This window comes from Eschrichtius robustus, chromosome 8 (assembly GCF_028021215.1).
Source record: "Eschrichtius robustus isolate mEscRob2 chromosome 8, mEscRob2.pri, whole genome shotgun sequence".
In the NCBI taxonomy this organism is placed as follows: Eukaryota; Metazoa; Chordata; class Mammalia; order Artiodactyla; family Eschrichtiidae; genus Eschrichtius; species Eschrichtius robustus.
In genome coordinates, this window is record NC_090831.1 from 117,632,499 (window position 1) to 117,655,090 (window position 22,592).

The 22,592-nt window shown below is 39.6% G+C and overlaps 1 protein-coding gene and 1 non-coding gene across 8 annotated transcripts; both read left to right on the forward strand.

Annotated features, from left to right (window-relative positions):
* Window positions 1-2,545: 2,545 nt before the first annotated feature.
* LOC137768954 (U6 spliceosomal RNA) lies at window positions 2,546-2,652 on the forward strand. The gene has a single exon (XR_011074874.1). It is a non-coding gene; the product is annotated as a U6 spliceosomal RNA (small nuclear RNA).
* Window positions 2,653-6,093: 3,441 nt separating this feature from the next.
* Window positions 6,094-22,214, forward strand: SSBP1 (single stranded DNA binding protein 1). 7 transcript variants are annotated; one of them, XR_011074729.1, is made up of 10 exons: window positions 6,094-6,164; window positions 6,866-6,932; window positions 7,282-7,401; window positions 8,926-8,986; window positions 9,653-9,793; window positions 10,002-10,089; window positions 11,981-12,069; window positions 15,306-15,379; window positions 21,290-21,346; window positions 21,906-22,214. XR_011074729.1 is itself a non-coding variant. In XM_068549585.1 (9 exons), the coding sequence occupies exons 2-8, from the start codon at window positions 6,909-6,911 to the stop codon at window positions 15,347-15,349; spliced, it is 567 nt and encodes a 188-aa protein (XP_068405686.1). In that variant the 5' UTR covers window positions 6,094-6,164; window positions 6,866-6,908; the 3' UTR covers window positions 15,350-15,379; window positions 21,906-22,214. The 7 variants fall into 7 exon arrangements, 5 of the variants coding, with proteins under 5 accessions (XP_068405686.1, XP_068405684.1, XP_068405687.1 ...); XR_011074730.1 differs by having other exon boundaries at window positions 22,072-22,214; XM_068549585.1 differs by lacking the exon at window positions 21,290-21,346.
* The last annotated feature ends 378 nt before the right edge of the window (window positions 22,215-22,592 follow it).

The window sequence follows — 22,592 nt, forward strand, 5'->3', positions numbered from 1 at the left end:
GGTAGAGGGTTCAAGGGAAATTTGATGTGGTTTGTTGTCCCTCAATCTATTTGCTTTGAGCCTCTTGTAACTGTTATAACTGGTTCTGATTCTCTGGCTGTCACCAATTTCTCCTTGATTATAACAGAAGTTGGCTTTGCTTCCCGTGATTTAACTTATTTTATCCAAATCCTTTACTCTGTATATATATTTTTAAAGAAATAGAATGTTTGTAAATAAAGGTTTTTATCTTGTCCAAAGCCAAATATTGAGTAAAGCACTCTTCTTTATAAATATGTAACTAACAAAGAATAAGAAATTCATCTTGGAAACCATGAGTAGATAGGAGAGAGAATTCAATAGGCTGGTACTAACAGGTCTTGGCTTTAAGGCCCAGCTTCACGGCCCTAAAAGCTAATAATGGCCAAGCTATGATACAAAATAATGTTGGTCGTAAAGGCATTTGAGAACTCCTAGTTGTGTCATATTAATGACGTTAGCCTCTTCATGGCTTGTAGGCTTTTTGGCTGCCTTGTTTTCTTCTTTTCCCTTAATTTTTAAAAGCAAATTAAGAAGTTTTTAAAATTGAATAAATCATTGAACAAACCATCACATCATTCTTCTGTTTTGGAGTAGCAATTTCTTCCATGCAATTAAGTGGGGTATAGTGCTCTGTATTGCCCATTGACATTTTAAAAAATGAGTCTTTATTTAGGTTTTTTTTTTCCCCTGAACTCTTATGTATTTTTTTTTTAATTTTTATTTTTTTTTATGTTGGAGTATAGTTGATTATTCAGGTTTTAAAACTGAGTTAATTTATCTCTTGCCTCCCTGACACCAGCCATGTCCCTTGTGGTACAGTGCTGCAAGGTCAACCACACTTTGCGATTTATAAGCAGGTATATTATTAATAGTATGCAATGTATAGCCCAGAATTCTGTGGTTACACTTTTCTTCTTAGGCATTGACAACTACTAGTAGGACCTACGACCCCTTCTCTACCATGTTCCTCAAAGATTGTTCTAGCACCTGAATGGACCCGATGCCAGACTGTTGGTTTCTCTCCATTTCTCTCTGCTGGGCTCCACAGTAGCAGGAAGTCACCAAAAGAGCAGGCAGCTGCACAGACACTGAGTGTGAGAGGGACTGGATCCTCAATGGGTTCGGGATTTAATCCCTTCCATTTCAGTTGGAAGTTGACCCCTGGCCTCAGTGAGACGCTCCATCCTCAGTCATGAAGTTCTGTTTCTTAAACGTGAACACTGACGTTAAGGTGCCAACAGACAATCTTGAGTTAAAGAAATCTTATAAAGAAATACTACTGTGATTTACTAAGCTCTAACACATCTACCAATTTATAGAAGCTATTTATCTAAAGCTGTAGAAAGATGAACACTGAAAGATAAATGTCAACATTTCAGCCTGAACAGTTAGGTATCTTAAAAATCTCTTTATGAACCATACTGTCAATCTTGAATTGCATAAAAACTGTCAGGTTGATTTTTTAAAAAAATTTAACAAAATGCAAATCAAAACTACAATGAGGTATCACCTCACACCAGTTAGAATGGGCATCATCAGAAAATCTACAAACAACAAATGCTGGAGTGGGTGTGGAGAAAAGGGAACCCTCTTGCACTGTTGGTAGGAATGTAAATTGATACAGCCACTATGGAGAACAGTATGGAGGTTCCTTAAAAAACTAAAAATAGAACTATCATACAAACCAGCAATCCCACTACTGGGCATATACCAAGAGAAAACCAAAATTCAAAAAGACACATGCACCCCAATGTTCATTGCAGCACTATTTACAATAGCCAGGTCATGGAATCAACCTAAATGCCCATCGACAGATGAATGGATAAAGAAGGTGTGGTACGTATATACAATGGAATTTTACTCAGCCACAAAAAGGAACGAAATTGGGTCATTTGTAGAGACGTAGATGGATCTAGAGACTGTCATACAGAGTGAAGTAAGTCAGAAAGAGAAAAAAATATATCGTATATTAACGCATGTATGTGGAACCTAGAAAAATGGTACAGATGAACTGGTTTGCAGGGCAGAAATAGACAGAGATGTAGAGAACAAACATGCACACCAAAGGGGGAAAATGGCGGGGATGGTGGTGGTGGTGGGATGAATTGGGAGATTGGGATTGACATGTATACATTGATGTGTATAAAATGGATAACTAATAAGAACCTGCTGTATAAAAAAATAAATAAAATAAAATTCAAAAATTCAAAAAAATATTAACAAAAAAATAGCCATAGTAACTATGGAGTATTGCTAAAATTGCTTTTGAATCAATGTAAAACATGACAGTAATCAGTTTAAGTAATAAGTGCGGTAATTTTCCAATAGTTATGAGGCTTGAGGAAAAACTGATTTAAAAGCAAAGTGAAAACTTGATTAAAATATGTAAAAAATGTTCTTCTACAGCACTGAAATTGTCCAAAGCTTCCTATCTGTGAGAAAGCATTGCCAACCCTGGTTGCTACCACTTGATGCCTATAGCTGAGACTTTTTTTAATTTAGGGGGGGAAAAAAGGCAAGGCCAGTGCTCGCTTTGGCAGCACATATACTAAAATTGGAGCGATACAGAGAAGATTAGCATGGCCCCTGCGCAAGGATGACACGCAAATTCGTGAAGCGTTCCATATTTTTAGCAAATATGCTTTCACAGCATACCTTGTGTATATGTAAAGATAAGCATTTAATTCTTACTGTTCACTGACAAAGGAAAAAAAGTGAAAACTACAGAAACTGTGGTAGAACCTTACATGCTGTTCTGGTCCTAGTTGTACCCACCTTTGCCCAGTCACATAGCTACTCAAGAAACCTTCCCAACAGAGTACAACAGTATGAGAATCTGAAATCACTTCCAATATCCCCTACTAGATACTGACTATTATATCAAGTAGTAAGTGATAAAACTTTCAATTGGCAATTAGTATAACTGTGGATGAATTCTGATTTTGTTTTTAATTCTGTGGATTGTGTTTAAACAATTCCAAAGTATGTACCTGATTTTGAGATACTAAGTGGTATTGCACAGTTGTCACTTTATTGAATGTGTACAACAGTTCCATGAAGTTTATAATGCACACCCTTGTATAGCTTCAGGTGCTAGAATTAAAATTGATCTGTTAACATAAGGAAAAAAAAAAAAAGGCAAGGCCAAAGATAACTTTGTGGACTTGGGCATATATGATAGACATGTCTCTTTCTCAGCTAGCTTTGCAAAGGATGAAAGCCCTGAATTATTCCACTGTTGCCAGGGGTAACTGTAACTGATTAAAGCCATGATGCTTTCACCACTTCTCAGCATTGGGAAGGTACTTTCTGGGTCCATGGATGAACTACAGAAAGTTTATGATTATGTTAGAGTGTGTGCAGGTATATGCACACCATGAAGAGGTTTCAGGAATTCCTCACCAAAATGAAAATTGTAAATTCTTGTAAAAGTGGTATGTTTAATTAAAAAATACATTTCAGCTACTCTTCTAGATTCTTTTTTTTTTTTTTTTTTAATTTTCTAATTTCAGGCCTATTTGAGTATCCTTCTAGGTTCTATTTCTCTGTTCTGGCCTGTGGCCTGTTCTTGTTTAAAGCATAATTGCCAACTGGATAGTCACAACAAGGTCCCTCTTCTCTAAGAGCTCACAATCAATGGGGAAGAGGAGGCATCTTCATGGGCATTTAAATTCTAATACAAGATAGCCTGAGTGTGTAAAGAAAGTGAAATGGAAGAACAAAGGAAAGACGATTTGAGTAGAGAATTTTGAAAGTATGTGGAAAGGGCATTTCTGATGCTGAAGACAGAGTAAAGCAACGCTGAAGTATTTGTCATATTGTGAAGGAGGATCTATTTGATGACAGAAGAAAATGTTTTAACTCTGTTCTTCCATGACATTATACATCTTAATATGTTTTTCTTTGTCAAAGAAAACAGCACTTGCAAATTTCTCCAGCCAACAGTCTAAGGAGAACGTGTATTGGTAACTCCTGTCTGAGAGAGAATTCAGATTAGCCCAGATTCTCCACTGAGATGTTATTCATAAGGTTATAAAAGTTTGCCAAAGGTGTGTCTGTTTTCAATTTGCATGGTGCTTTCTTATTTTTAAACAAACTTTTCCACACTCCTTACCCCAAAGTGTTTGTGAACAGAAAGAAAGAGGGAGAGATCTGTGGCCTAATGAAGATAGAACTTTTAGGGCCAAGTGATTGGATATGTATGAAACAGATGTAGGTGATCAGTGAGAAGTGTCAAAGATGATTCCAAAGTTCAAGTCTAGGAGAATCTTGGTACCATTAAAACAAACAAGGAGCTTAGAAGAGGGAAACTGGCTTTGAAGGAAAGGGTGAATTTGGTTTTTCACTTGACTCAACAGCTCAAGTGGAAATAGGATTTTTAAATAGGAAATCATCAGAGGGTATGTTACAGTAGTAACACAGTGGAGTGTGGGATTAATGGAGTGTGGGATTAATGCCTGTGCAAGGCCTGAAGGCAGCATAACATGGTATGTTTCCAGGACTAAACATCTTGAAGGTGGAAGTAAAACAGAGGTAAGCATCAAGAAATATACCAACTAGTAAGTCATACTCTTAAGAGTGGGTTAGGGTATGTGTTGGAAACCACATGAAGTAGTTCGTGTTCTTTCCTTTTCGGGCAAGAATGGGCCATTGAAAGGTTTTAAGTAGGGTCCTGAGGAGGAGATTTCCTTATTAGAATGATGTGGAGGGTACCTTTTCTAGAAGCTGGACAGTGCCAGGACCAGGTGATGGACAGGCCTGGGGAGGTTCCCTCTGGCCTGTATTCTGCAGTCTATGGGCCTCCATTCCCCTCTTCCTTACCAAGGCCAGGATTAGGGGGAACGAGACAAAATTTAAGGGGGGGCCAAGAAACCCAGCATTCAAGATGAATGCTACTTTAATGCAATATTTTTAAGATATTAAAATTAATGAAAAATCCACAATGAACAAAATATAAGAATTCTAAATAAAGGCAAGATCAGTAAGCTGAAGTTAATGCCACTTCCTCAGGAAAAATGATCAGGCACGGCAACTCTTGCAATTGGAAATAAAGTAAGCAAAGAAGTAGACTTCCATTAAAGCCAGGAAGGTAAAATTATGTTTTTGGTACAAGCAAAATATTTAAACTTAAAGCAATGTTGTTAGTTTTAATACACCTAATTTTCAGATGTTCAGTATTTCTTCAAGTACTTTAATGTTCTTGGAAAGTTTTTTTTAAATACATAAAAACTTGTATATAGGGGCACACGTTTTTCCTGGTGCCTTAGGATCCTATCTGGCTCAGATACTGTATTTAATAAAAATTTTCATGTTCTGTTCACGAATTTTTTGCCTTAATTCTGACTTTTGAAAACATTGCATTACTACTTTTTTTTTTTTTTTTTTAATTTATGGCTGTGCTGGGTCTTCGTTTCTATGCGAGGGCTTTCTCTAGTTTTGGCAAGCGGGGGGCCACGCTTCATCGCAGTGCGCGGTCCTCTCACTATCGCGGCCTCTCTTGTTGCGGAGCACAGGCTCCAGACGCGCAGGCTCAGCAATTGCGGCTCACGGGCCCAGCCGCTCCGCAGCATGTGGGATCTTCCCAGACCAGGGCTCGAACCCGTGTCCCCTGCATTGGCAGGCGGACTCTCAACCACTGCACCACCAGGGAAGCCCCTTACTACTTATTTTGATTCCCATTTTTTTGGTGACCCTTAAATTTTGCGCTTTAGGCTCTTTCTCCACTACTTTTTCCGTTTTTTGTTTGTTTTTGTTGTTGTTGTTTCGTTTTTTTCTTCTCGCTTTTGGAGGCCTGAAACTTTCTAGTTTTTTCCAGAGACACAGCTATCCTTTCTTTCGTCCACCGTGCCGAGTCCCGGGCCGGGCCGGGCCGGGAACCTCTTCAAATAGTAATTTCACTTCGCTAGAAACTTGCAAACAGGTTAACTAAACCTCTTGGCGGCGTTGACTCACTTGCTCCCGCCCAGAACGAAGCTCTCGGAACTACCGCGTTAAGGGGGCGTGTTTCCTGCGGCGCCGGCCGGCCTCCTTTCTTCGACGCACGCAGCGGAATTTCTATTTCCTCCTTCTTCTCGCGAGTCTTGCGTCCCAGCAGCAACCGGAAATGATTTCTTTCCTGGAGGCTGTCAGAGCCTGAGCGTCAGGTGAGGGAGGGAGAAGGGGTGGAAGGCCCGAGTCCTGCGTTAGGTGTGCGTAAGGCTCTGCGTGGGTCCTGGAGGCGGTACTGTGTCGGTGTGTGGACCTTGTCTTCTCACTCGCGCAGAGGACTCCGTGGTTTTGTCGCCTCTCTCAGTTCCCCTATGTTGTTGGTTGGGAGCGTCATCTTGGAGAAGGGGCGCCCGCACATCTCGGCGGGGAGGCGGCGAAGCCCAGGGATCTCCTTGGTCTTTGCTGACGGGGCTGGAGGCGGTAGTTTTTGCGGCCACACGTTTCAGATTGAAGCCCCATGCTAACATTTTAATATTTATTGAGCCCTTACTATGTCTTGGGAACTGTTTTAGGGGTATTGGGTGTACCAGTGAATAAGTCCGACAGAAGTCCCTGCCCGAAGGGAACTTGCATTTTAATAAAATTTGAGAAGACAGTGGAACGGAAATGGGGATGGAATCAGGATTTTTTGGTGTGGGTTGGAGGAAGAGGAAGTTAAAGGGGATCAAAGAGACATGAAGGTGCGAGAGGGGCTTTCTGGGAGCAGGAGGGAATCCTTCCCGTCCCCTGTGCAGGGCTGTTGATGTGATACGGTCGCAAGGTGGGTTGCGTAAAAGTCGTGGATGCAGTTAGGCACTTAGGACTCAGTGAATTCATGTTCTTGCTGTAGGACTTAATTGATCTCTTTTTTCTTCAGGAACAGGTTAAAGGTTAGATTGTAAGAAAAGGAAATAGAAGCCATGTTTCGAAGACCTGTAGTGCAGGTAATCACTTCTTCGTATTAGTGTTGGGGTGTGTTACTATAAGCCGTAGTGATCAAACTTCTTTAGGCTTTTGCCTGCAGAGGCAAAAGTCCTTTGAGCCCACACACCTTGGTGTACTTATTTGACATGAGGGTTGAGGACAGATTTTACTTGGGTAAATAATGTTCCCTAAAGCAAAACAAAACCTTTCTAGTGTGTTCACGTATATCATGGGAATAATTACTTTTAAAAACATGTGCTACTTGCACGTAGATCAGTTACAGAGCATTGAAAGTCGTTGTTGATCTGCAGACTATGAGAACCGTTGTTCCAGCTTTTTTTTAATTATTATTTTTTTATTTTTAATAAGACAGGTGGTTTCTTTTCTGACCACGTGCCTCAGGTGTTGTCAGCCTGCCTCCCCACCCCGCCCTGCCTCCTTGTGCTGAGGAGAGCAGGTGAAGTCTCAGCATTACCACACGTTTACCAGGTCCAGGATTGCTTCTCACGTCACCCAGTCAGACTTCTCACCTGATCTCCTGTCAGCCTCGCCAGCCTTGAGCCAGCCTAGACCCTTTTTTGCTCGCTTAAGCTCATCTGGGCACCAAGTTCTATAGATTCTCCTTTAGAACACCTGTCTCACTTCTCATCTTGTGAAGATGAGGAAGAAGCAATTCCTCCGTGAAACCTGTTCACGTTTCCCCCGCTCTGCTGTAGAGTTGGCCCTATATTCTTGGATCTGTACTAACTTATACGTACTTTTGAAACATATACTTTTTCATGTGTTGAAATGTGAAGCATGGAAAAGTTATTCCTGTCTTCATACACTATTCTACAGTATTACGATATCTTTAAAGCCGTGTATAAAAGAGTGAAATGTTTAATTTAAAAAAGTATCCCGGTTAAATTAATTCTTTCCCCATTTCTGCTCCTCCAGTAGGTCTTGATTTTTGTGTGCCCGCAATGAGGCAAACTACTGTTCCATGAAACTTAGGAGCTCTGGCTCATCTGAGCACTCAGATTAGCACCTTTCTGGAATCATGACACAGGGAGCAGTTAGCAGTTTGATCTTTAATATGTTGGAACTCACATTTTTATTTTCTTACCCCACTCTCTGCTCCCAGACATAGCGCTAGGATTCCATAGCCAGAAGTACCACCCCTGGAGTGGGTATTGTTTTAATTGGTCGCTTATTAACAGTGCCACCACTTGACACATGTTTCTCTGGTGTAATGGTTAGCTCTCTGAACCCAGGGATGTTCCCAGTGATGTGTCCTCATATCTTGGCAGTAGCCCTTACACAGAATGTCCTTAAAGAGGCAGCAGAGGGCAGTGGGAAAAGCGGCAGCCTTGGGGTCAGATGGCCCTGGGATCTCGGCGTGACTTGCCACTTATTTCCTGGAGGATTTTGGGCAAGTTACTCTTTCTCTTTGAATTTCATTTTTCTCATCTATAAAGTGGTGGTAATTTTACATAGTTTATAGATTTAGTCTGAGGAATAATTGATGAGAGGTAAAGCAGTTAGCAGGTAATAGCTGTTGTTGTCACTGAGTGCTGCTGTTACGTGGCAGTGATTCCCTTTGTCTGACAGACCGATTTGGGCAGGCATATCTTTGCACTTTATCAAAGAACCATTTTTGTTTATCTTAGACTTTTTTCTTTGGTCTGTCGAAAGCATGACTTTTTCCAACATGTATTTATTTACCTTTTGTGTGCAAACACAGAGGCACCATAATCAGGAAGATTGCCACAAAAGAAGCGGGAGAGGACTGTAAATGAACTCTCTTGGGTATACCGTGTAGTACCTCCTTTGTACCTGTGGGCTTCTGCAGTAGGCTGCCCTTAAGTGTTTGCATGGTCCTCCTGGCTCTGTGTGATGGGCACGCCTCTTGTCTTGTGTGGATGTATGCCGTAGGAGCTACTGACTGGATGGTGACCACGTGTGAATGGGTCTTCTGTTTGTATTTGCCTTTCCCCCGGATTAAAGCTGTTTTACTCATTTGTTCCACTTTAGGTCCTTCATCAGTTTGTAAGACATGAGTCTGAAATAGCTGGCAGTTTGGTTCTCGAAAGATGTAAGTAGTAGCTGATTTCCAAGTTTAAAGTGTGTTATTTATAGCAGTATGCTAATATTCTCAGTGTTGCACAAGAGGTGTATTCGTTGGGTTATAATCTGTTAATCATCACGCTCTTGACTCATATTTGCCTCTCAGATCTTGGCCTTGCCCCACCAGGCTGCAGGGGCCTCGTGTAAATTGGGCCCTTCTTCCTTTACCAGTCAGTTTTTACTCGCTCTTGTTGTCACTTTCCTGCCAAAGAATTTCCTTGAGTCCTGTTTGGTTATCTAAGTCTTCCAAGGGTATGTGCTATTTGGCTGAAGTAGTGAATGTTTGTGAAAGCTGTTGTTTCACAGAAATAGTCCCTTGTATTTATAAAGATCTTCAGATTTGTTCTTTTAACTCTACAGACAGTTTAAAGAAGTTTTTTAGGTATTTAAAAGAAGAATTTAGATAAAGAGCTTAACGTTTGTTTTGTGGGGCTACTTCCTCTGAATATTTTCTCCTTTCTTGCCAATCCTTTTTCCCTCCCAATCTCTTGTCTATTTGCTCCTTCAACTTATTTTCAAACCTTCTAGAACTTGGGTTTTGCTTAATGCCAAGACTGAAGTTGGAGTAGTGTTTGTAGCTGTTCCTCCCTGGACATTTCTCTCAGTCTCATTTTATCTACACATTGCCTTTCAGCTCTGAATCGTGTGCAGTTACTTGGTCGAGTAGGTCAGGACCCTGTCATGAGACAGGTAGAAGGAAAAAACCCAGTCACAATATTTTCTCTAGCAACAAATGAGATGTGGCGATCAGGGGAAAATGAAACACACCAAATGGGTGAGTACAAAAGCCCGGGCTCTTAATTTTATCAGCAGTAAATAGACATTATTTATTGTGAATTATCTAATTAGATACTTTTAGAAAGGACCTTCTCTAATTCTGTTCTGCTCTTTTAGAAATTGTGGCGTTGGTTTTGCTGGGACACGTTGTCCTTTGGCATTTGTCTTTTGCATTTGTAACCACATTCCCTATTCTTGTGATTTAGGTGATGTCAGTCAAAAGACAACGTGGCACAGAATTTCAGTATTCCGACCAGGCCTGAGAGATGTGGCATATCAGTATGTGAAAAAGGGGTAAGTTGAGGAAGGAAGGATCTTACAGATTGAATGGTTTAAAACAGGGGTCCCCAACCTCCAGGCCACAGACTGGTCCCGGTCCACGGCCTGTTAGGCACCGGGCCACACAGCAGGAGGTGAGCGGTGGGTGAGCGAGCGAAGCTTCACCTGCCCCTTGCCATGGCTCGCGTTACTGCCCGAGCCACCCGCCCACCCCCTCCACCCGCTCTACTCCCGTCCAGGGAAAAATTGTCTCCACGAAACCGGTCCCTGGTGCCAAAAAGGTTGGGGACTGCTGGTTTAAGAAACTGGTAACGTGTTCTCATGGACTGTGTAGCTCCTTTATTTATGTAGTACCACTAATTACTCTGTGTTAACCCAAGAGGTATTCATTCAATGCTTAATACTATAAACATAGCGCCTTGCCATATGTGACTAATTTAAAGGTTTTAACATGGTTTAGCCTTTTAACAACTTATAATTTAGGGCAAAGACGATGTGTACTTAAATGGAGCTGATGAGGTAAGAGAGAAGGCAAAGGGTACCGAGTACCATGTGAGCAAGTGCCTCCACGGCCAGGGATCCTGAAGGCAGGTGTCTTGCCTCTTGGCATCACATGATGGCCTAACAGAGGGTCTGGAATGTCGGAAGCCTGACACAGTGAGGTATTATGGTAATATTCACAACAGTTATTTCATATTTGATAATTTTATGTAAGCTTAGTAGTTCCCTTTTGGAATGCTTGGATTGATTATGTATAAAAAATATCTTTTCCAAACCCACAGAAGGACAAAAGGATGTGTTTAACAGCAGTTGTAGTCATAGTATGTTTAGAAATGTACTTGTTTTATAGAAATAAAACATTTCATGTAAAATAATTTCAGCAGTAACTAAAATTTCTATTTTTTAAAAATAAGTGCATACCTTTTCTTCATATGTACCTCCATTGTCATGTATGTATGATATGTGCATATATATGCATATAAACACAGAGGAAATTTCAAGGAAAATGTCTATATGCAATTTCACCTACTGATGGATGAATCTGTGTGACTGTTCCCTTTGGCACCCAGTCATTTTGCCAGTCTTGTCTGTTTTCTGTATTGTACATTTTTGGTGGTGTTAGACTCTGAAGATTGGTGTCATTATGGCCATTTTCTACTCTTTGAAATCAGAGTTACAGTTGTCTTCTAGTTCAGCCTTCTAGAGAGTGCAGTATAGTCTTAGTAATTAACTCTGAGTGAAATACTAAAACTGAAAATTTTGTATTTTAATAATCTAAGTCTTTTGAGAATAAGTTTATGAACCTCAATATAGAAAGGAACTAACTAAAAAATAAATGAAAAAATCAACAAATCTGTTAGAGAATCCAAAATCAGAGGTGACGGAAAATAACACATTGGAAATTAATCATAGAGATTTAAAGGATGCCACTAGGTTGCTCTTCATCGTCTTAAGGTTGCTTTTTTTTTTTAAATTTTGGCTTAAACTTTTGAACAGCTTTTTTTTTTTAAACTTCCATAAGGACCACAGTTAGTTCAAGGATGAAAACATTGTCCTTTTTCCTAGGTGTGGCAAGTCTCTGCACATTCTGTTTCACTACTTTTTCTTTTTGGCTGTACCACGTGGATTGTGGGATCTCAGTTCCCTGACCAGGGATTGAACCTGGGCCCTGGCAGTGAAAGCCTGGAATCCTAGAGCTAGGATTCCCTAGGAATCCACTAGACCACAAGGGAACTCCCTGTTTCAGTACTCCTAATTCTGAATTTTGAGAAGTGGTAGCAAAAATGAGGTTCTGTATGATTATCTGTTTCATCCTTAATGTATACTTACCCTCTCTGACCTGACTCTCTCCTGTAAAGTACATTAGAATCTCCAGACTAAAAACTGTAAATTTTATTTATATCAGGTCTCGAATTTATGTGGAAGGGAAAGTAGACTATGGTGAATATATGGATAAAAATAATGTGAGACGACAAGCAACAACAATTATAGCTGGTAAGGCTCTTGTGATAATAGCTATTCTTTTTTTTTTCTCCTTCCTTTTTTGAAAGCTTGGCTGTGTTGTAACTTTACCTGAGGCTGTTAGTACTGATGCTAATGAGATTGTAAGGCACTTCACCAGGAGAATTCCAAGTGAGGTTTGTGGGCTTGCTCCAGGTTTCTGCATTTATCTCTTCCTTTAGAAAATTATCTCTGTACTCACAGTTTTAGTTCACAAGTAACTTATCAGTTGAACTGTCTAAGCCAGTACTTACTATTTGGACTTAGAAAACCTTTAATCTAGTGTCTTTGAAGGACATGGCCTAAACAGGGAAAAAGCATGTGTCGAGACAGAGTTATACTAAAGTGAGTGGCATTAGACATTTGTGCAGATTTGTTCAGAACCTGTTTGGTACTTAACATGATGATTTTGTTTTAAATTCCTTTTGTTCTCATTAAACAAAAAACAAAACAACATAGAAAAGATGGACACACAAAGCTTCAGGAGGTTAAGAAAATATCCTCTAGAGCGAGCAGAGTTTTCAAACTTTTCTGAAAATTCTACAAGAAGTTTGAAAATAATATACCCCTTTCGACATGTTTAAGTTGACATTAAATTTTTTTTTAATGTAAAATTATGTTACTCTCAAAGGTATTAATGGATCTAAATATTATAGCAATTTGATATCCATCATCATTAAAAAAGATACAAACACTTCAACACTTGGAAATTTTACATTATTCCCTTTTCTCTGAACTTGCTTTTCAATTTCATTTTCTCCTCAGAAGTGTACCTTAATATATTGTATAGTCAAGATTCTTTTGTCATTCATTCAGTTAACTGTAACAAAAGTACATGCATAAATAGAAATTTAAAAATATTAAAAAAAATTCTGCAACAGTAGAGCTCTAAATGTTAGGTTTCTCCTTGAATTGGGTTATCATTACAGTTGTTTTTAGAACATAATTGACCAAAACAACTTTAGTATATATGTATACAAACTAAAATTTTATTGAAAATGTATCTTAATGAGATAGATGATGCATTTTTTGCCTTTTGGATAAATTGCTAAAATAGTTAAGCATTCTGTTCTCTGGTTTTTTATCGATATAAAAACTGGGAAATCTTGTTTTGATAAGTAGATGGGAATAAAAGAACTTTTATTATAGTAGTATCTTAATATTTATGAACTTCTGAGGTATGCCCAAATTAGATATCATTTAAAAATTAATTTTTTTATTATGGAAAATGTCAAACATACACAAAAGGAGAGAGAATAGTAAGAAACGAAAGCTCCCATCATGCAGCTTTAACAATTATCAACAGATGGCCAATATTATTTAATCTATGCCCCAGCCCCCTTTTCCCCCACCTGGATTATTTTGAGGGAATCTCAGACATTATATCATCCAGAAATATTTCAGTAGGTATCTCTGAAAGATACAGATTCCTTTTTAAAACATAACTATAGTGCTATTATCACACCTAATATTAAGAAATTATTGTTAAATTTTTTTTTACCAGATGTCATAGTATTGAAATTTCTTTGCTTCATAAATACCAATCCATATATTATATTACATGGTTTATATGTATCTTAAGTGTCTCTTATTTTCTTTTTTTAAACAACAGAAATGAATTTTCTCACAATTCTGGAGGTGAAAAGTCTGACAACTTAAGTCTCCTAATTGACAGATTTTCCTCTATCTCTTTTCACTTGCTCCAGAGTTTGTCTTAACTGCTGTGCCATATGGATAAATTATAATTTGTTGTAAATAATAATCGTATATTTTCTTACTGGTTTCTTTGAAAGTATACTGACCTTGATAACTTAGATGAGGTTTTTTCTGACCAGTTTGCTTTCATAATTCTTGAGTGTTTTGACAGTAAATTACTTCCTGCCTGCCCTGTTCCTCCTTGGGTCAAGCCTCCAGACGTATCTACCTATTCAAAAATTTTTTTCTAGACCTGTATATTGTATAGAACTACCCCTGTGATTTCAGCAGTGGAAGATCAAGCTTTCTAATAAAATAATTGACAGTTTAAAATCTATTGATCATGTATTTATGAAGCATTTAATACTTTAATATTCCACTATAAACCTATTGTGAGGGCAAATTTTGGATTGTGCGAATTGTTATAAACCAGGCCAAATAGAAGCATTTCAAATTATCTGCCTTTTTTTTTTTTTTCTTGTCACCAGTATTCACTAGCATGAATGATTAAGCAGTTAACATAGGTTTATGGCTAATAGTAAAATTGAACGGGTCTTTAGTGACATTAGAATGGAAGGGAATAGAGTTTTAATTTGTCTGATCTGTTTTATAGGCCATATTTTTTTATCCTTTGGATCAATGTAGCTTAAAAATAACCACCAGCAGGTGGCACACTTGTCATTTTTACGCAGTGATGTCAATTCTGATATAATCTCTTCTAAAATACTAACCATTCTGTACCAAAACATTCTAGTTTTAAAAGACTACAGTCGTCAACAAATATTCAATTACTATATAACAACCGTTTCTGAATAATTCTGAAGTTTTAAGAATGTAGATCTTTCGGTGTTATACGGGAGATACTACTTCTTTTCCTTTGCTTGTCCTAAACTAACTCTTTCTGCACAGTATTTTAAGAGCAATGTCTGATGTTTTTGGATAAAAATGTTCTCTCTGAAATACTGATTAGTAAAAATTTTCTCGAGTGAATATATAAAACTCATTCTCTTTTAAAATTTAAAAATAAAATGTGTTCTATGTAAGTGTTCAGACTTAAAAAACATAAATAAGTCTGTCTGTGCAATGGGGCCGTTTGTTGAACCCTGCCCTTCCTCCATCCCTGCAGCCTGTGGACTGGGATGCCGGCATCCTTTTCTCTGCGAGGATGCGCTCCCTGGTTTCATGGCATCTGTCTGAGCACTGCAAGCGTCAGAATTTGTGACTAGCTCTTTTGTAGAAAGTTGTTGCTGAGAAAACCTTAGCTGTCTTCAGGGAAGATGAGAAGTGTCCCACCTTTTCTCACAAGGTCTGAGTTGTCGATAAACGGTTGAAGCCCAGCTTTTAGCTCCATTATGCCTATTGTATATACCTCTCAAGGACATAGCAAGCAATATAGCAAGAACATAATATTTTGAGAATTTGTCTAAAGTCTTTTCAGTGAATAGCACTAAAATATGTATGTGATAGAGGGGAATGATTAACTGAGATGGAGAAAGCGTTCTGAAAATAACATTTATGCTTTGGCTTCTTTACAGATAACATTATATTTCTGAGTGACCAGACGAAGGAGAAGGCATAGAGTGGACGATTCTTCTTTGGCCATTGTTTGGTACAGTCTCGTTTCCAAATCTTGATAGTCTTTATAGTTTCTGAGGGCAAGAATTAAAATACTCTATGTAAAATGTGTGATAATATTTTTCCTGACTGCTGTTCTCCTCCCCGTTTTTGTGTCATGAACCCTGGTAGCTCCTGTATGTTATGGTGTTCACTAGTTGTTTATTCTTTAAGAGATGGTTTCTATGTATAAGTATACAAAGTAGTGAACTGTTAGGTTCATCCGTGTTATGGCAGAGGGATAACTGTCCTTTCGGAAGGCCCCCCCGCCCCCCTTTTTTGTGCACACTTCTATTATAGTATTGATTTAGCCACTCAGTGTGTATTGAGCATTGCTGTACGTCATACATTTATCCCATGGTTGTAAATACTGATTTCCTTATCTGTTTGGTTTATAGACTAGAAGGCAAGAACTGTATCTTCTTTATGTACCTGCGTCTTAACCATTGCTTGGCACAGAATAGACAATAAATGTTGACACATGAATGATCCCAACGGGATATTAAGCTTTAGCCTAAATTGTAGGGGCTTGCTGAACAGTGGTTAATATCTAATCTAAATAGCTTCAAGATGAACCTACATTATTCACGTCTTCTGTTTTTGGACAATTTCACTAGTAGCATTTGTGAAACAGAGTTTACTAGCAGTAAAGACCTAAAGTATAACTAGGGATGAAGTAGTCCATCTCCAGGTGATGACATAGGCTCTGGTTTCACTATTTTCTATCTTTCTAAACCCCATTCTCTGTCCTTTTAGTCTCATACAGAGCTCTCAGGGGAGTCCCTGCCTCTCTAGGTTAGTGCCCCAGGTATGACATTTTCCTCTTATTTTGTACATGGTCTCTTGATGTACATACTGTGTACAATTGTGTACACACAGTTACCTTTATTATAAGATTCTGACAGAGTACTAGTAATTTACCAGTAAAGATTACATAAAACGAACTCAGTTTTTTAATGCATCTTTTACTTTTACATGTGCTCTCCCCTCTGCCTGATAGAGTGTGGTGCTAACTGTAGCTTAGATCCTGCTGGACTTTAACAGGTTCAGAATTCACACGTTATTTTATGGACCCTTGACATTTTATTTTAAGGTATTTTCTGCACACATCAGCAGCATTTTGTACTCACAGTTTGGTTAAGGAAAAATGGAGGTCCTTAGCTTTATCCTTTCTTTTGCCCAGGAACAGTAGAAAATTAATTACTGTTTCCTCATACCAGCTATCTTTATTTATTTTTAAATTTTAAGTTTTTTTTTCAACCATGTTTTTCTTTTTTTCCTGTAGCTGGGACCATTAATCAGCATATTAAGTCTGCTCTCTTGAGTTCCCACATTAAAACTGTCTGGTGATGTAGTCCTCACTCCTTTACGCCACATTCCTTAAGCAAAATTGTAAAGTAGGTAAAGTTTGTCTTTTGGGCAACTTTTTGTTTTTTTCCTCAGCAAAGGTACTTTTATGCTCCTTCAAAGTTGTGAGAAGTTAATGCGGATTAGTATTCCTGTTTAAACTGAGTGATGAATCTGTGCTTTGGGAAAATGACATGGTGAACAAAACTGCTTAATTACCAAACCCAAGCGATTCTGAGTCCAGGGTGCAGGGGCAGAGAGTGTGTCCTCCAGGATCCCCGTGAGCCGAGGGGCTCTTCTGCAGACTCCCACTGGAGATTGCTTGAGAGGCTCTGCGGCTGGGCAGCAGGGCTTTCAGAGTCAGGTGTTCAGTGCGGAGGCCTCAGCGTGCGCGTGATACTGCAGACCCAGGGTCCACGACCGGGCAGGCTGTGGGAGCATAAACTCTGCCCTCGCCCGCAGGCAGCCCCGTCTCCTGAGAAACTTTCTACTGTTCCCAGCCTAGTCTCAGAGTAGACCTGTGGAATCTGATAGCAGTAACAGACCGTAGGGGTCTTCTAGTCCAAGCTTTGTGTCCTGCATTTCCTTTTTCCATGTTCTTATGGTGTCAGGGAATGTACCTGCAGAAAACTGCCCTGTGACTTGGCTTTTGGGATTTTGGGTTAGGTAGAAAGATGAGTATGATCCATGGAAGTGTGGGAGAAAAAATATCAAACAGCATGTGTGGTGTTATTCCCGTATTTGAAAAAGAAGTAATTGATATAAATACTTAGAAGAGTCTGGAAGGAGAAAAATCAAAATGCTCTGATGATCTCTGAGAAGATTATGTATGATTTTCCTTACTTTTTACACTTTTGTAGTTTTTTCTTTTCTATTTTTTTTTTTTTTTTTTTTTTTTAGCATTGAGTATGTATTATCTTTAGAAGAAGAAGAAGTAAATAAAGCTCTTTACATTTTGGGGGGAAAAAATCTTTCCATTATTTCCAAGCCAGGCTTGCTCTCCTCATTCACCTTAAGCTAGTACCACTTCATGTGCTAGAGGTGAACAAGATATTCTTTCATGCATTTTTTTCCCCCATTATCTGTATTGTAACATCTCATGCTTAAACACTTCATTTCTTTTTTTTTTTTTTTTCTTTTTTTCTTGTATTCTTCTCTTAATAAACGTACACAACCCAGAATGGCTGACTTTAAAGACCAGCCCAGATAAGATCCACTATTTGCTGCGAGGTGCAGTTCTCAGAGTCATCCATTTCTTAAAAATCGCTGGATGATTGATCAGTCCAAAGACATCTGAAAACACCAAAGACATGTTTCTGTGGCTGTTTTGGGGATTACTTGTCATTGCCAACTGGGTTTCAGTCTAACCTTTGCAGCTCATTTAGGGGAAATTAATGGTAATTTCTCATTGTTCCCAAAAGATATCGTGTAATTCTTGAAGGCAGTGTTGTTTTTTACTCAGACTACCCTTTTGCCCTTGTCCAGCTCAGCAGAGCACAGTGACATTTTAGGGCTTTGTAAATGTGTGTTGTTCAGTTGGATTGCCCTGAAACATCAACATGAACGTGAGGGCAGGATCACTTTACTTATTTTGCTGTCCGGGTTTGCATTATGTGCCCTGAAGATTTGGTGGGAGTAACAGCAAGCAGATCATTGTAGAAAATGAGAGATAATCCCAAGGTTAATGTGCTACAGAGAAATATCTTACAAGGTAACAGTAATCATATTAACGGCTGACATTTATTGTGTGCGTACCACCTGCACACAAGGCCCTGAGCTAAGTGCTTTTTATCATTGTCTCATTTAATTATTACCCTAAGAAGAAGGTAGTATTATCTCCATTTTACAGGTGAGGAAACTTGAAATGGAGAGGTTAAGAGACATGTCAAAGTCACACAGCTTGTAAGAGGCACACCTGGGGTTTGAACTTGGGTACGTGAAGTTTGCATTTTGCTTTCTGCCTACAGTCTCCTTCCTGCTGCCTTCCCACTCACATTGGCCCTACATAACCAGAAACCCCACTGCTGACTTCTGACCAGCGCCCTATGCAAGGTGCATCTGGATCACACCAGGAGTTCAGTACATAATAGGTTTTGGTTGAGGGGGAGAATTACGAGTGAGGGAGAAATACCTCTACCTCTTTATTCTTTCTCATTTTCAGTCCGATGATCCCACAGGAAGATAAGTCACACTTAATTTCTCTACCAGGTTATCTTTACATATTCCTCTTCCTTTTTGTCAAGCAGTGTCTCTTTACTGGTTAAAATAAGTTCAGAGTGTCTGCCCCTTTTATTGTTTCCTATAATTGTTTCCTTCCTACTGAGCATTGAAATTGTCAGGAAGATTGTTCAAGAATTTGTCAGGCTCACTTTTTAGAGAGTGAGGCTTTTGGCCTGCACCAACAGCACTGAAGTCCCTTCTCAAAACTACTATACTTGGCCCCTGTGCTAGTCCCACAGTCTGTGATAGGATGATGTGTAGCTTTTTCGGCTGTCAGAATCATGCATCCACAATATTGAAATTTTTATTTTTCTCTCTTTACCCTTCATCCATTAGCTCTCTGCCATGCTTTGGACCTTAGGGTCCTATTTGTCCAAATAAGTGTACATCTTTTTTAGTTTTTCTGCTGTACCAGTCATTTGGGAAAAAGGTGGTCTGTCATAATAGTTCACTTAAGGCTGTGCAGTCAGAAAGCCTGCATTTGAATTTTTGCTTTATTCGGAGCAGCTGGGTGAACTCTGGTGCATTTCTTAACTTTCCATGCCTTTGATTTTTGTTGTTTTGTTTTCCTGTGAATAAAACAGGGATAATAGTAGTCGTACTTTTATAGGCCTACTGTGAAGAACACAGTAAGTAATACCTGTAACTTACTTAGTTAGCACGTAGTAACTGAATCAAGTACTCAATACATGCTGGCTATTATTACTGTTGTTGCAGTTATTTTAAACAAGGTGTATCTCTCTTTCAGTCACCATGCCTGTCTCACCAAGTCTCAGGAGATACTCAGGAGAGCATTTTAATTTCAGTTTATCGCACTTGACTTTTTTTTGTTGAGTTATTAATGTCCGTGGATTACTGAGCACATATTCCACTTTGGTCATTTTTTTTCTTTGGTTTGTTGTTAATCTTCTGTGGCTGTTTACAATTAACCTGGGCATCTTTTTGCACTCAGAGGCCATGTGGGCACCTGCTCTATGCCATGCAGCCGTACGGCGTGGATGTAGGGGTGAATATGACAGGACTCCTGCACTGAAGGGACTCGCAGTGTAGGGTGGGGGGGGTTGGGTGGGGGAGGTAAAAGCAGGAGTGGTGTAGACAAGTGTGATACGGTGGGAGGGACACTCTAGTCATGGTAGAAACAGAGTCCTGTGGGGCGCAGAAGAGAATAGTTAGGTTAGTTTTCAGCAGAGGAAACAGCACGAACGAAGGTCCAGAAACTTAAAAGTATACGAAGCATTCAAAGATAAAACACGAAAGGTATTCAAGGCTAGATTGTAAAGGGCATTGAAAGCTTGCAGAGGACTTTGGCAGTGGGATCCATAGAAGGTTTTAAAAGAGGGACATCTCATCAGAATTGTGCTTTAGAAAGAACTGTGAAGACAGTTGAAGGGTTAGAAGGAGCAAAGCCTGGCGGTAGTTAGGAAGGGACTGAATAAGCCTGGAAAGGTTAGTAAAGTGGGGATGAGAGGTGACACAAGGGATGTTTAGGATTCCCATTGACTCATTCATCGTGTACCAACTGTGTGCCAGATCCTGTGCTAGGCTCTGGGTTGGAGATAGCCGAGAACGCGTAGCTCCTGTCCAGGATCTAGTGGTGACAGAACAGGTGTTGGTGGTAAGAGAAAAGGCAATCAGAAGATAATTTTTTTTTTCTAAATTTTAATACTTAACCCAGTGTATACAAAATATTCCAACATGTCACTATAAAAAGTCATCAAGGGAATATCATACACTCCCCTCCCATCCGTCCTCAGTCTTGGCGTCCGGTGTGTGTTACACTTACTCCCAGTCACGCTGTCCGGCCGCAATTTAGAGCTCGGTGGCCTCTAGTGACCCCCCTGGTGGACTGCGTGGGTCTACCTGGGTGCCTGAAAGTGTCCCAGAGGCCACTTCGTGGGACTCCAGAAGATAATTTTGAAACTTCTGCTTGGGCAGCTGTGTAGATGATGACGTTTTATTAGAGACTAAGGAACATGGATGTGGCAGCAGATTTGAGAAGAGCGAAGATAATGAGTTTAGTTTTGAAAATAGTTTTAACTGTAGACTTTCTAGCTTATATTTGGGAGGGTGAAGGTTAACGAGTCTGGCGCTCAGAAGAGACGCTGAGGCAAGAGTGACTTTATTTTTCTTCTGCCAGACACACTGTAAGCAGATTTTTGTGAGATAACTTTCAGATGATGCCAGGATTCCAGCTTCCTGTTGTGGAAAACCATATTGTGGGAAGGATTTCCAGTTGCCTACCTGTTTTACGATGTACATGGGATTTGTTCTAATCAGGAATGGTATGATGACAGACACAGAGACGACTGCCTTTGAACGAAGAGTTTATTTCTTACAGTTCTCAAGAGGAGGGCGTGCAACACACCATGCCAGGACCACACGGAGAGGTACCAGGGTAGGTCAGGAGGCAGAAGGAGCGAGGGAAAAGCATGGGTCAGAGCTTTTATTGTTGTTTTCATGGGGAAAGAATGGGTGAGACAGGATAGGAGAGCTGAGCAAGTTTAGGATTGGACAGTTTGAATACATTTCAGCAGGCAGTGGGTAATAGGGGTGGTCCCTAGTTGGCAGGTACCTTGCCCTGGGATTTCAGGCAGAGGAATAGTGTCCTGGACTTCAGGAGCCTGATGAAAGGCTAATGAGGGGTATGAACTCAGGGTTGCTTGGTGTGCATATCAAAGGCATGCTCGTGGGCAAGTCCTTTACTATTTCTAGGAATCAGCTATCATTTGGCGGTGGAGTGGGGAAAGTCCCTCCCAGGGTCTGCCAGGCCCCAAGATGTCAAAGCATCGTAAAATACAGAAAATGAGAAACGTCATAAAAAAAAAAAAAAAAGAAGAAACGTTGTTAATATGATACCCAATATCTGTTACTCCTTCTACATTTACAGAACCCATATTTTATTGGGGATGACAGTGTGAACAGCTAAAATATTGTATTTCTATTCTCCTTTGCAGTTAAGGATTGCTAAGGGGCTATAAGCAGAAGTTATTTGATGGTGTTTCCAGGGAAGTTCCTTCAGTGAACTAACTCTGTTGGGAGGCTCGTCCTGTGTGCTTCTCTAAACCCTCATTTGGCTTTTTCTTGTCTGAAATGTGGACATTGTGGCTGAATCTCCACTAGTGGTCTTGGAGCATGATACAATCTTCAGGATGGAAGACAGAAGAAGATGGGATCTGTGATGACCATGGAACCACCATACCAGTCCTGGACAGTCTACTTCTGGACTTCTTTTGGAGATACAAATAAATCTCTACCTTGTTTAAGCCACTGATTTGTGCTTTGCAGTTAAACCTAATCCTTACGAATTAACACATTCTTACCTTTATCTCCATATACACGATCAACTCATTACTCTTGCCTTTCTCTTGTACGACTTCCACTGTAAGTAGAAGTAAAATCTCACCTCTGCTCCCACAGTCCTTCAGGCTTTTAACTTACGTCTCATTCTAAATTTGAGGAGGGGATTGGAACAAAGACACACAAAACCTTAGCAATTAGCTTTAAAAAGCATGAATATGAGCACACTCTCTCTTCAAATAAATATTGTTTAATTTTGCTTGAAGTCCCTAATGAGGACCCTTAGTTAACAGCCCCCTGTTAAATAAAGGAACACTTAAGAACAGAAGTACTGCCCTTATGCT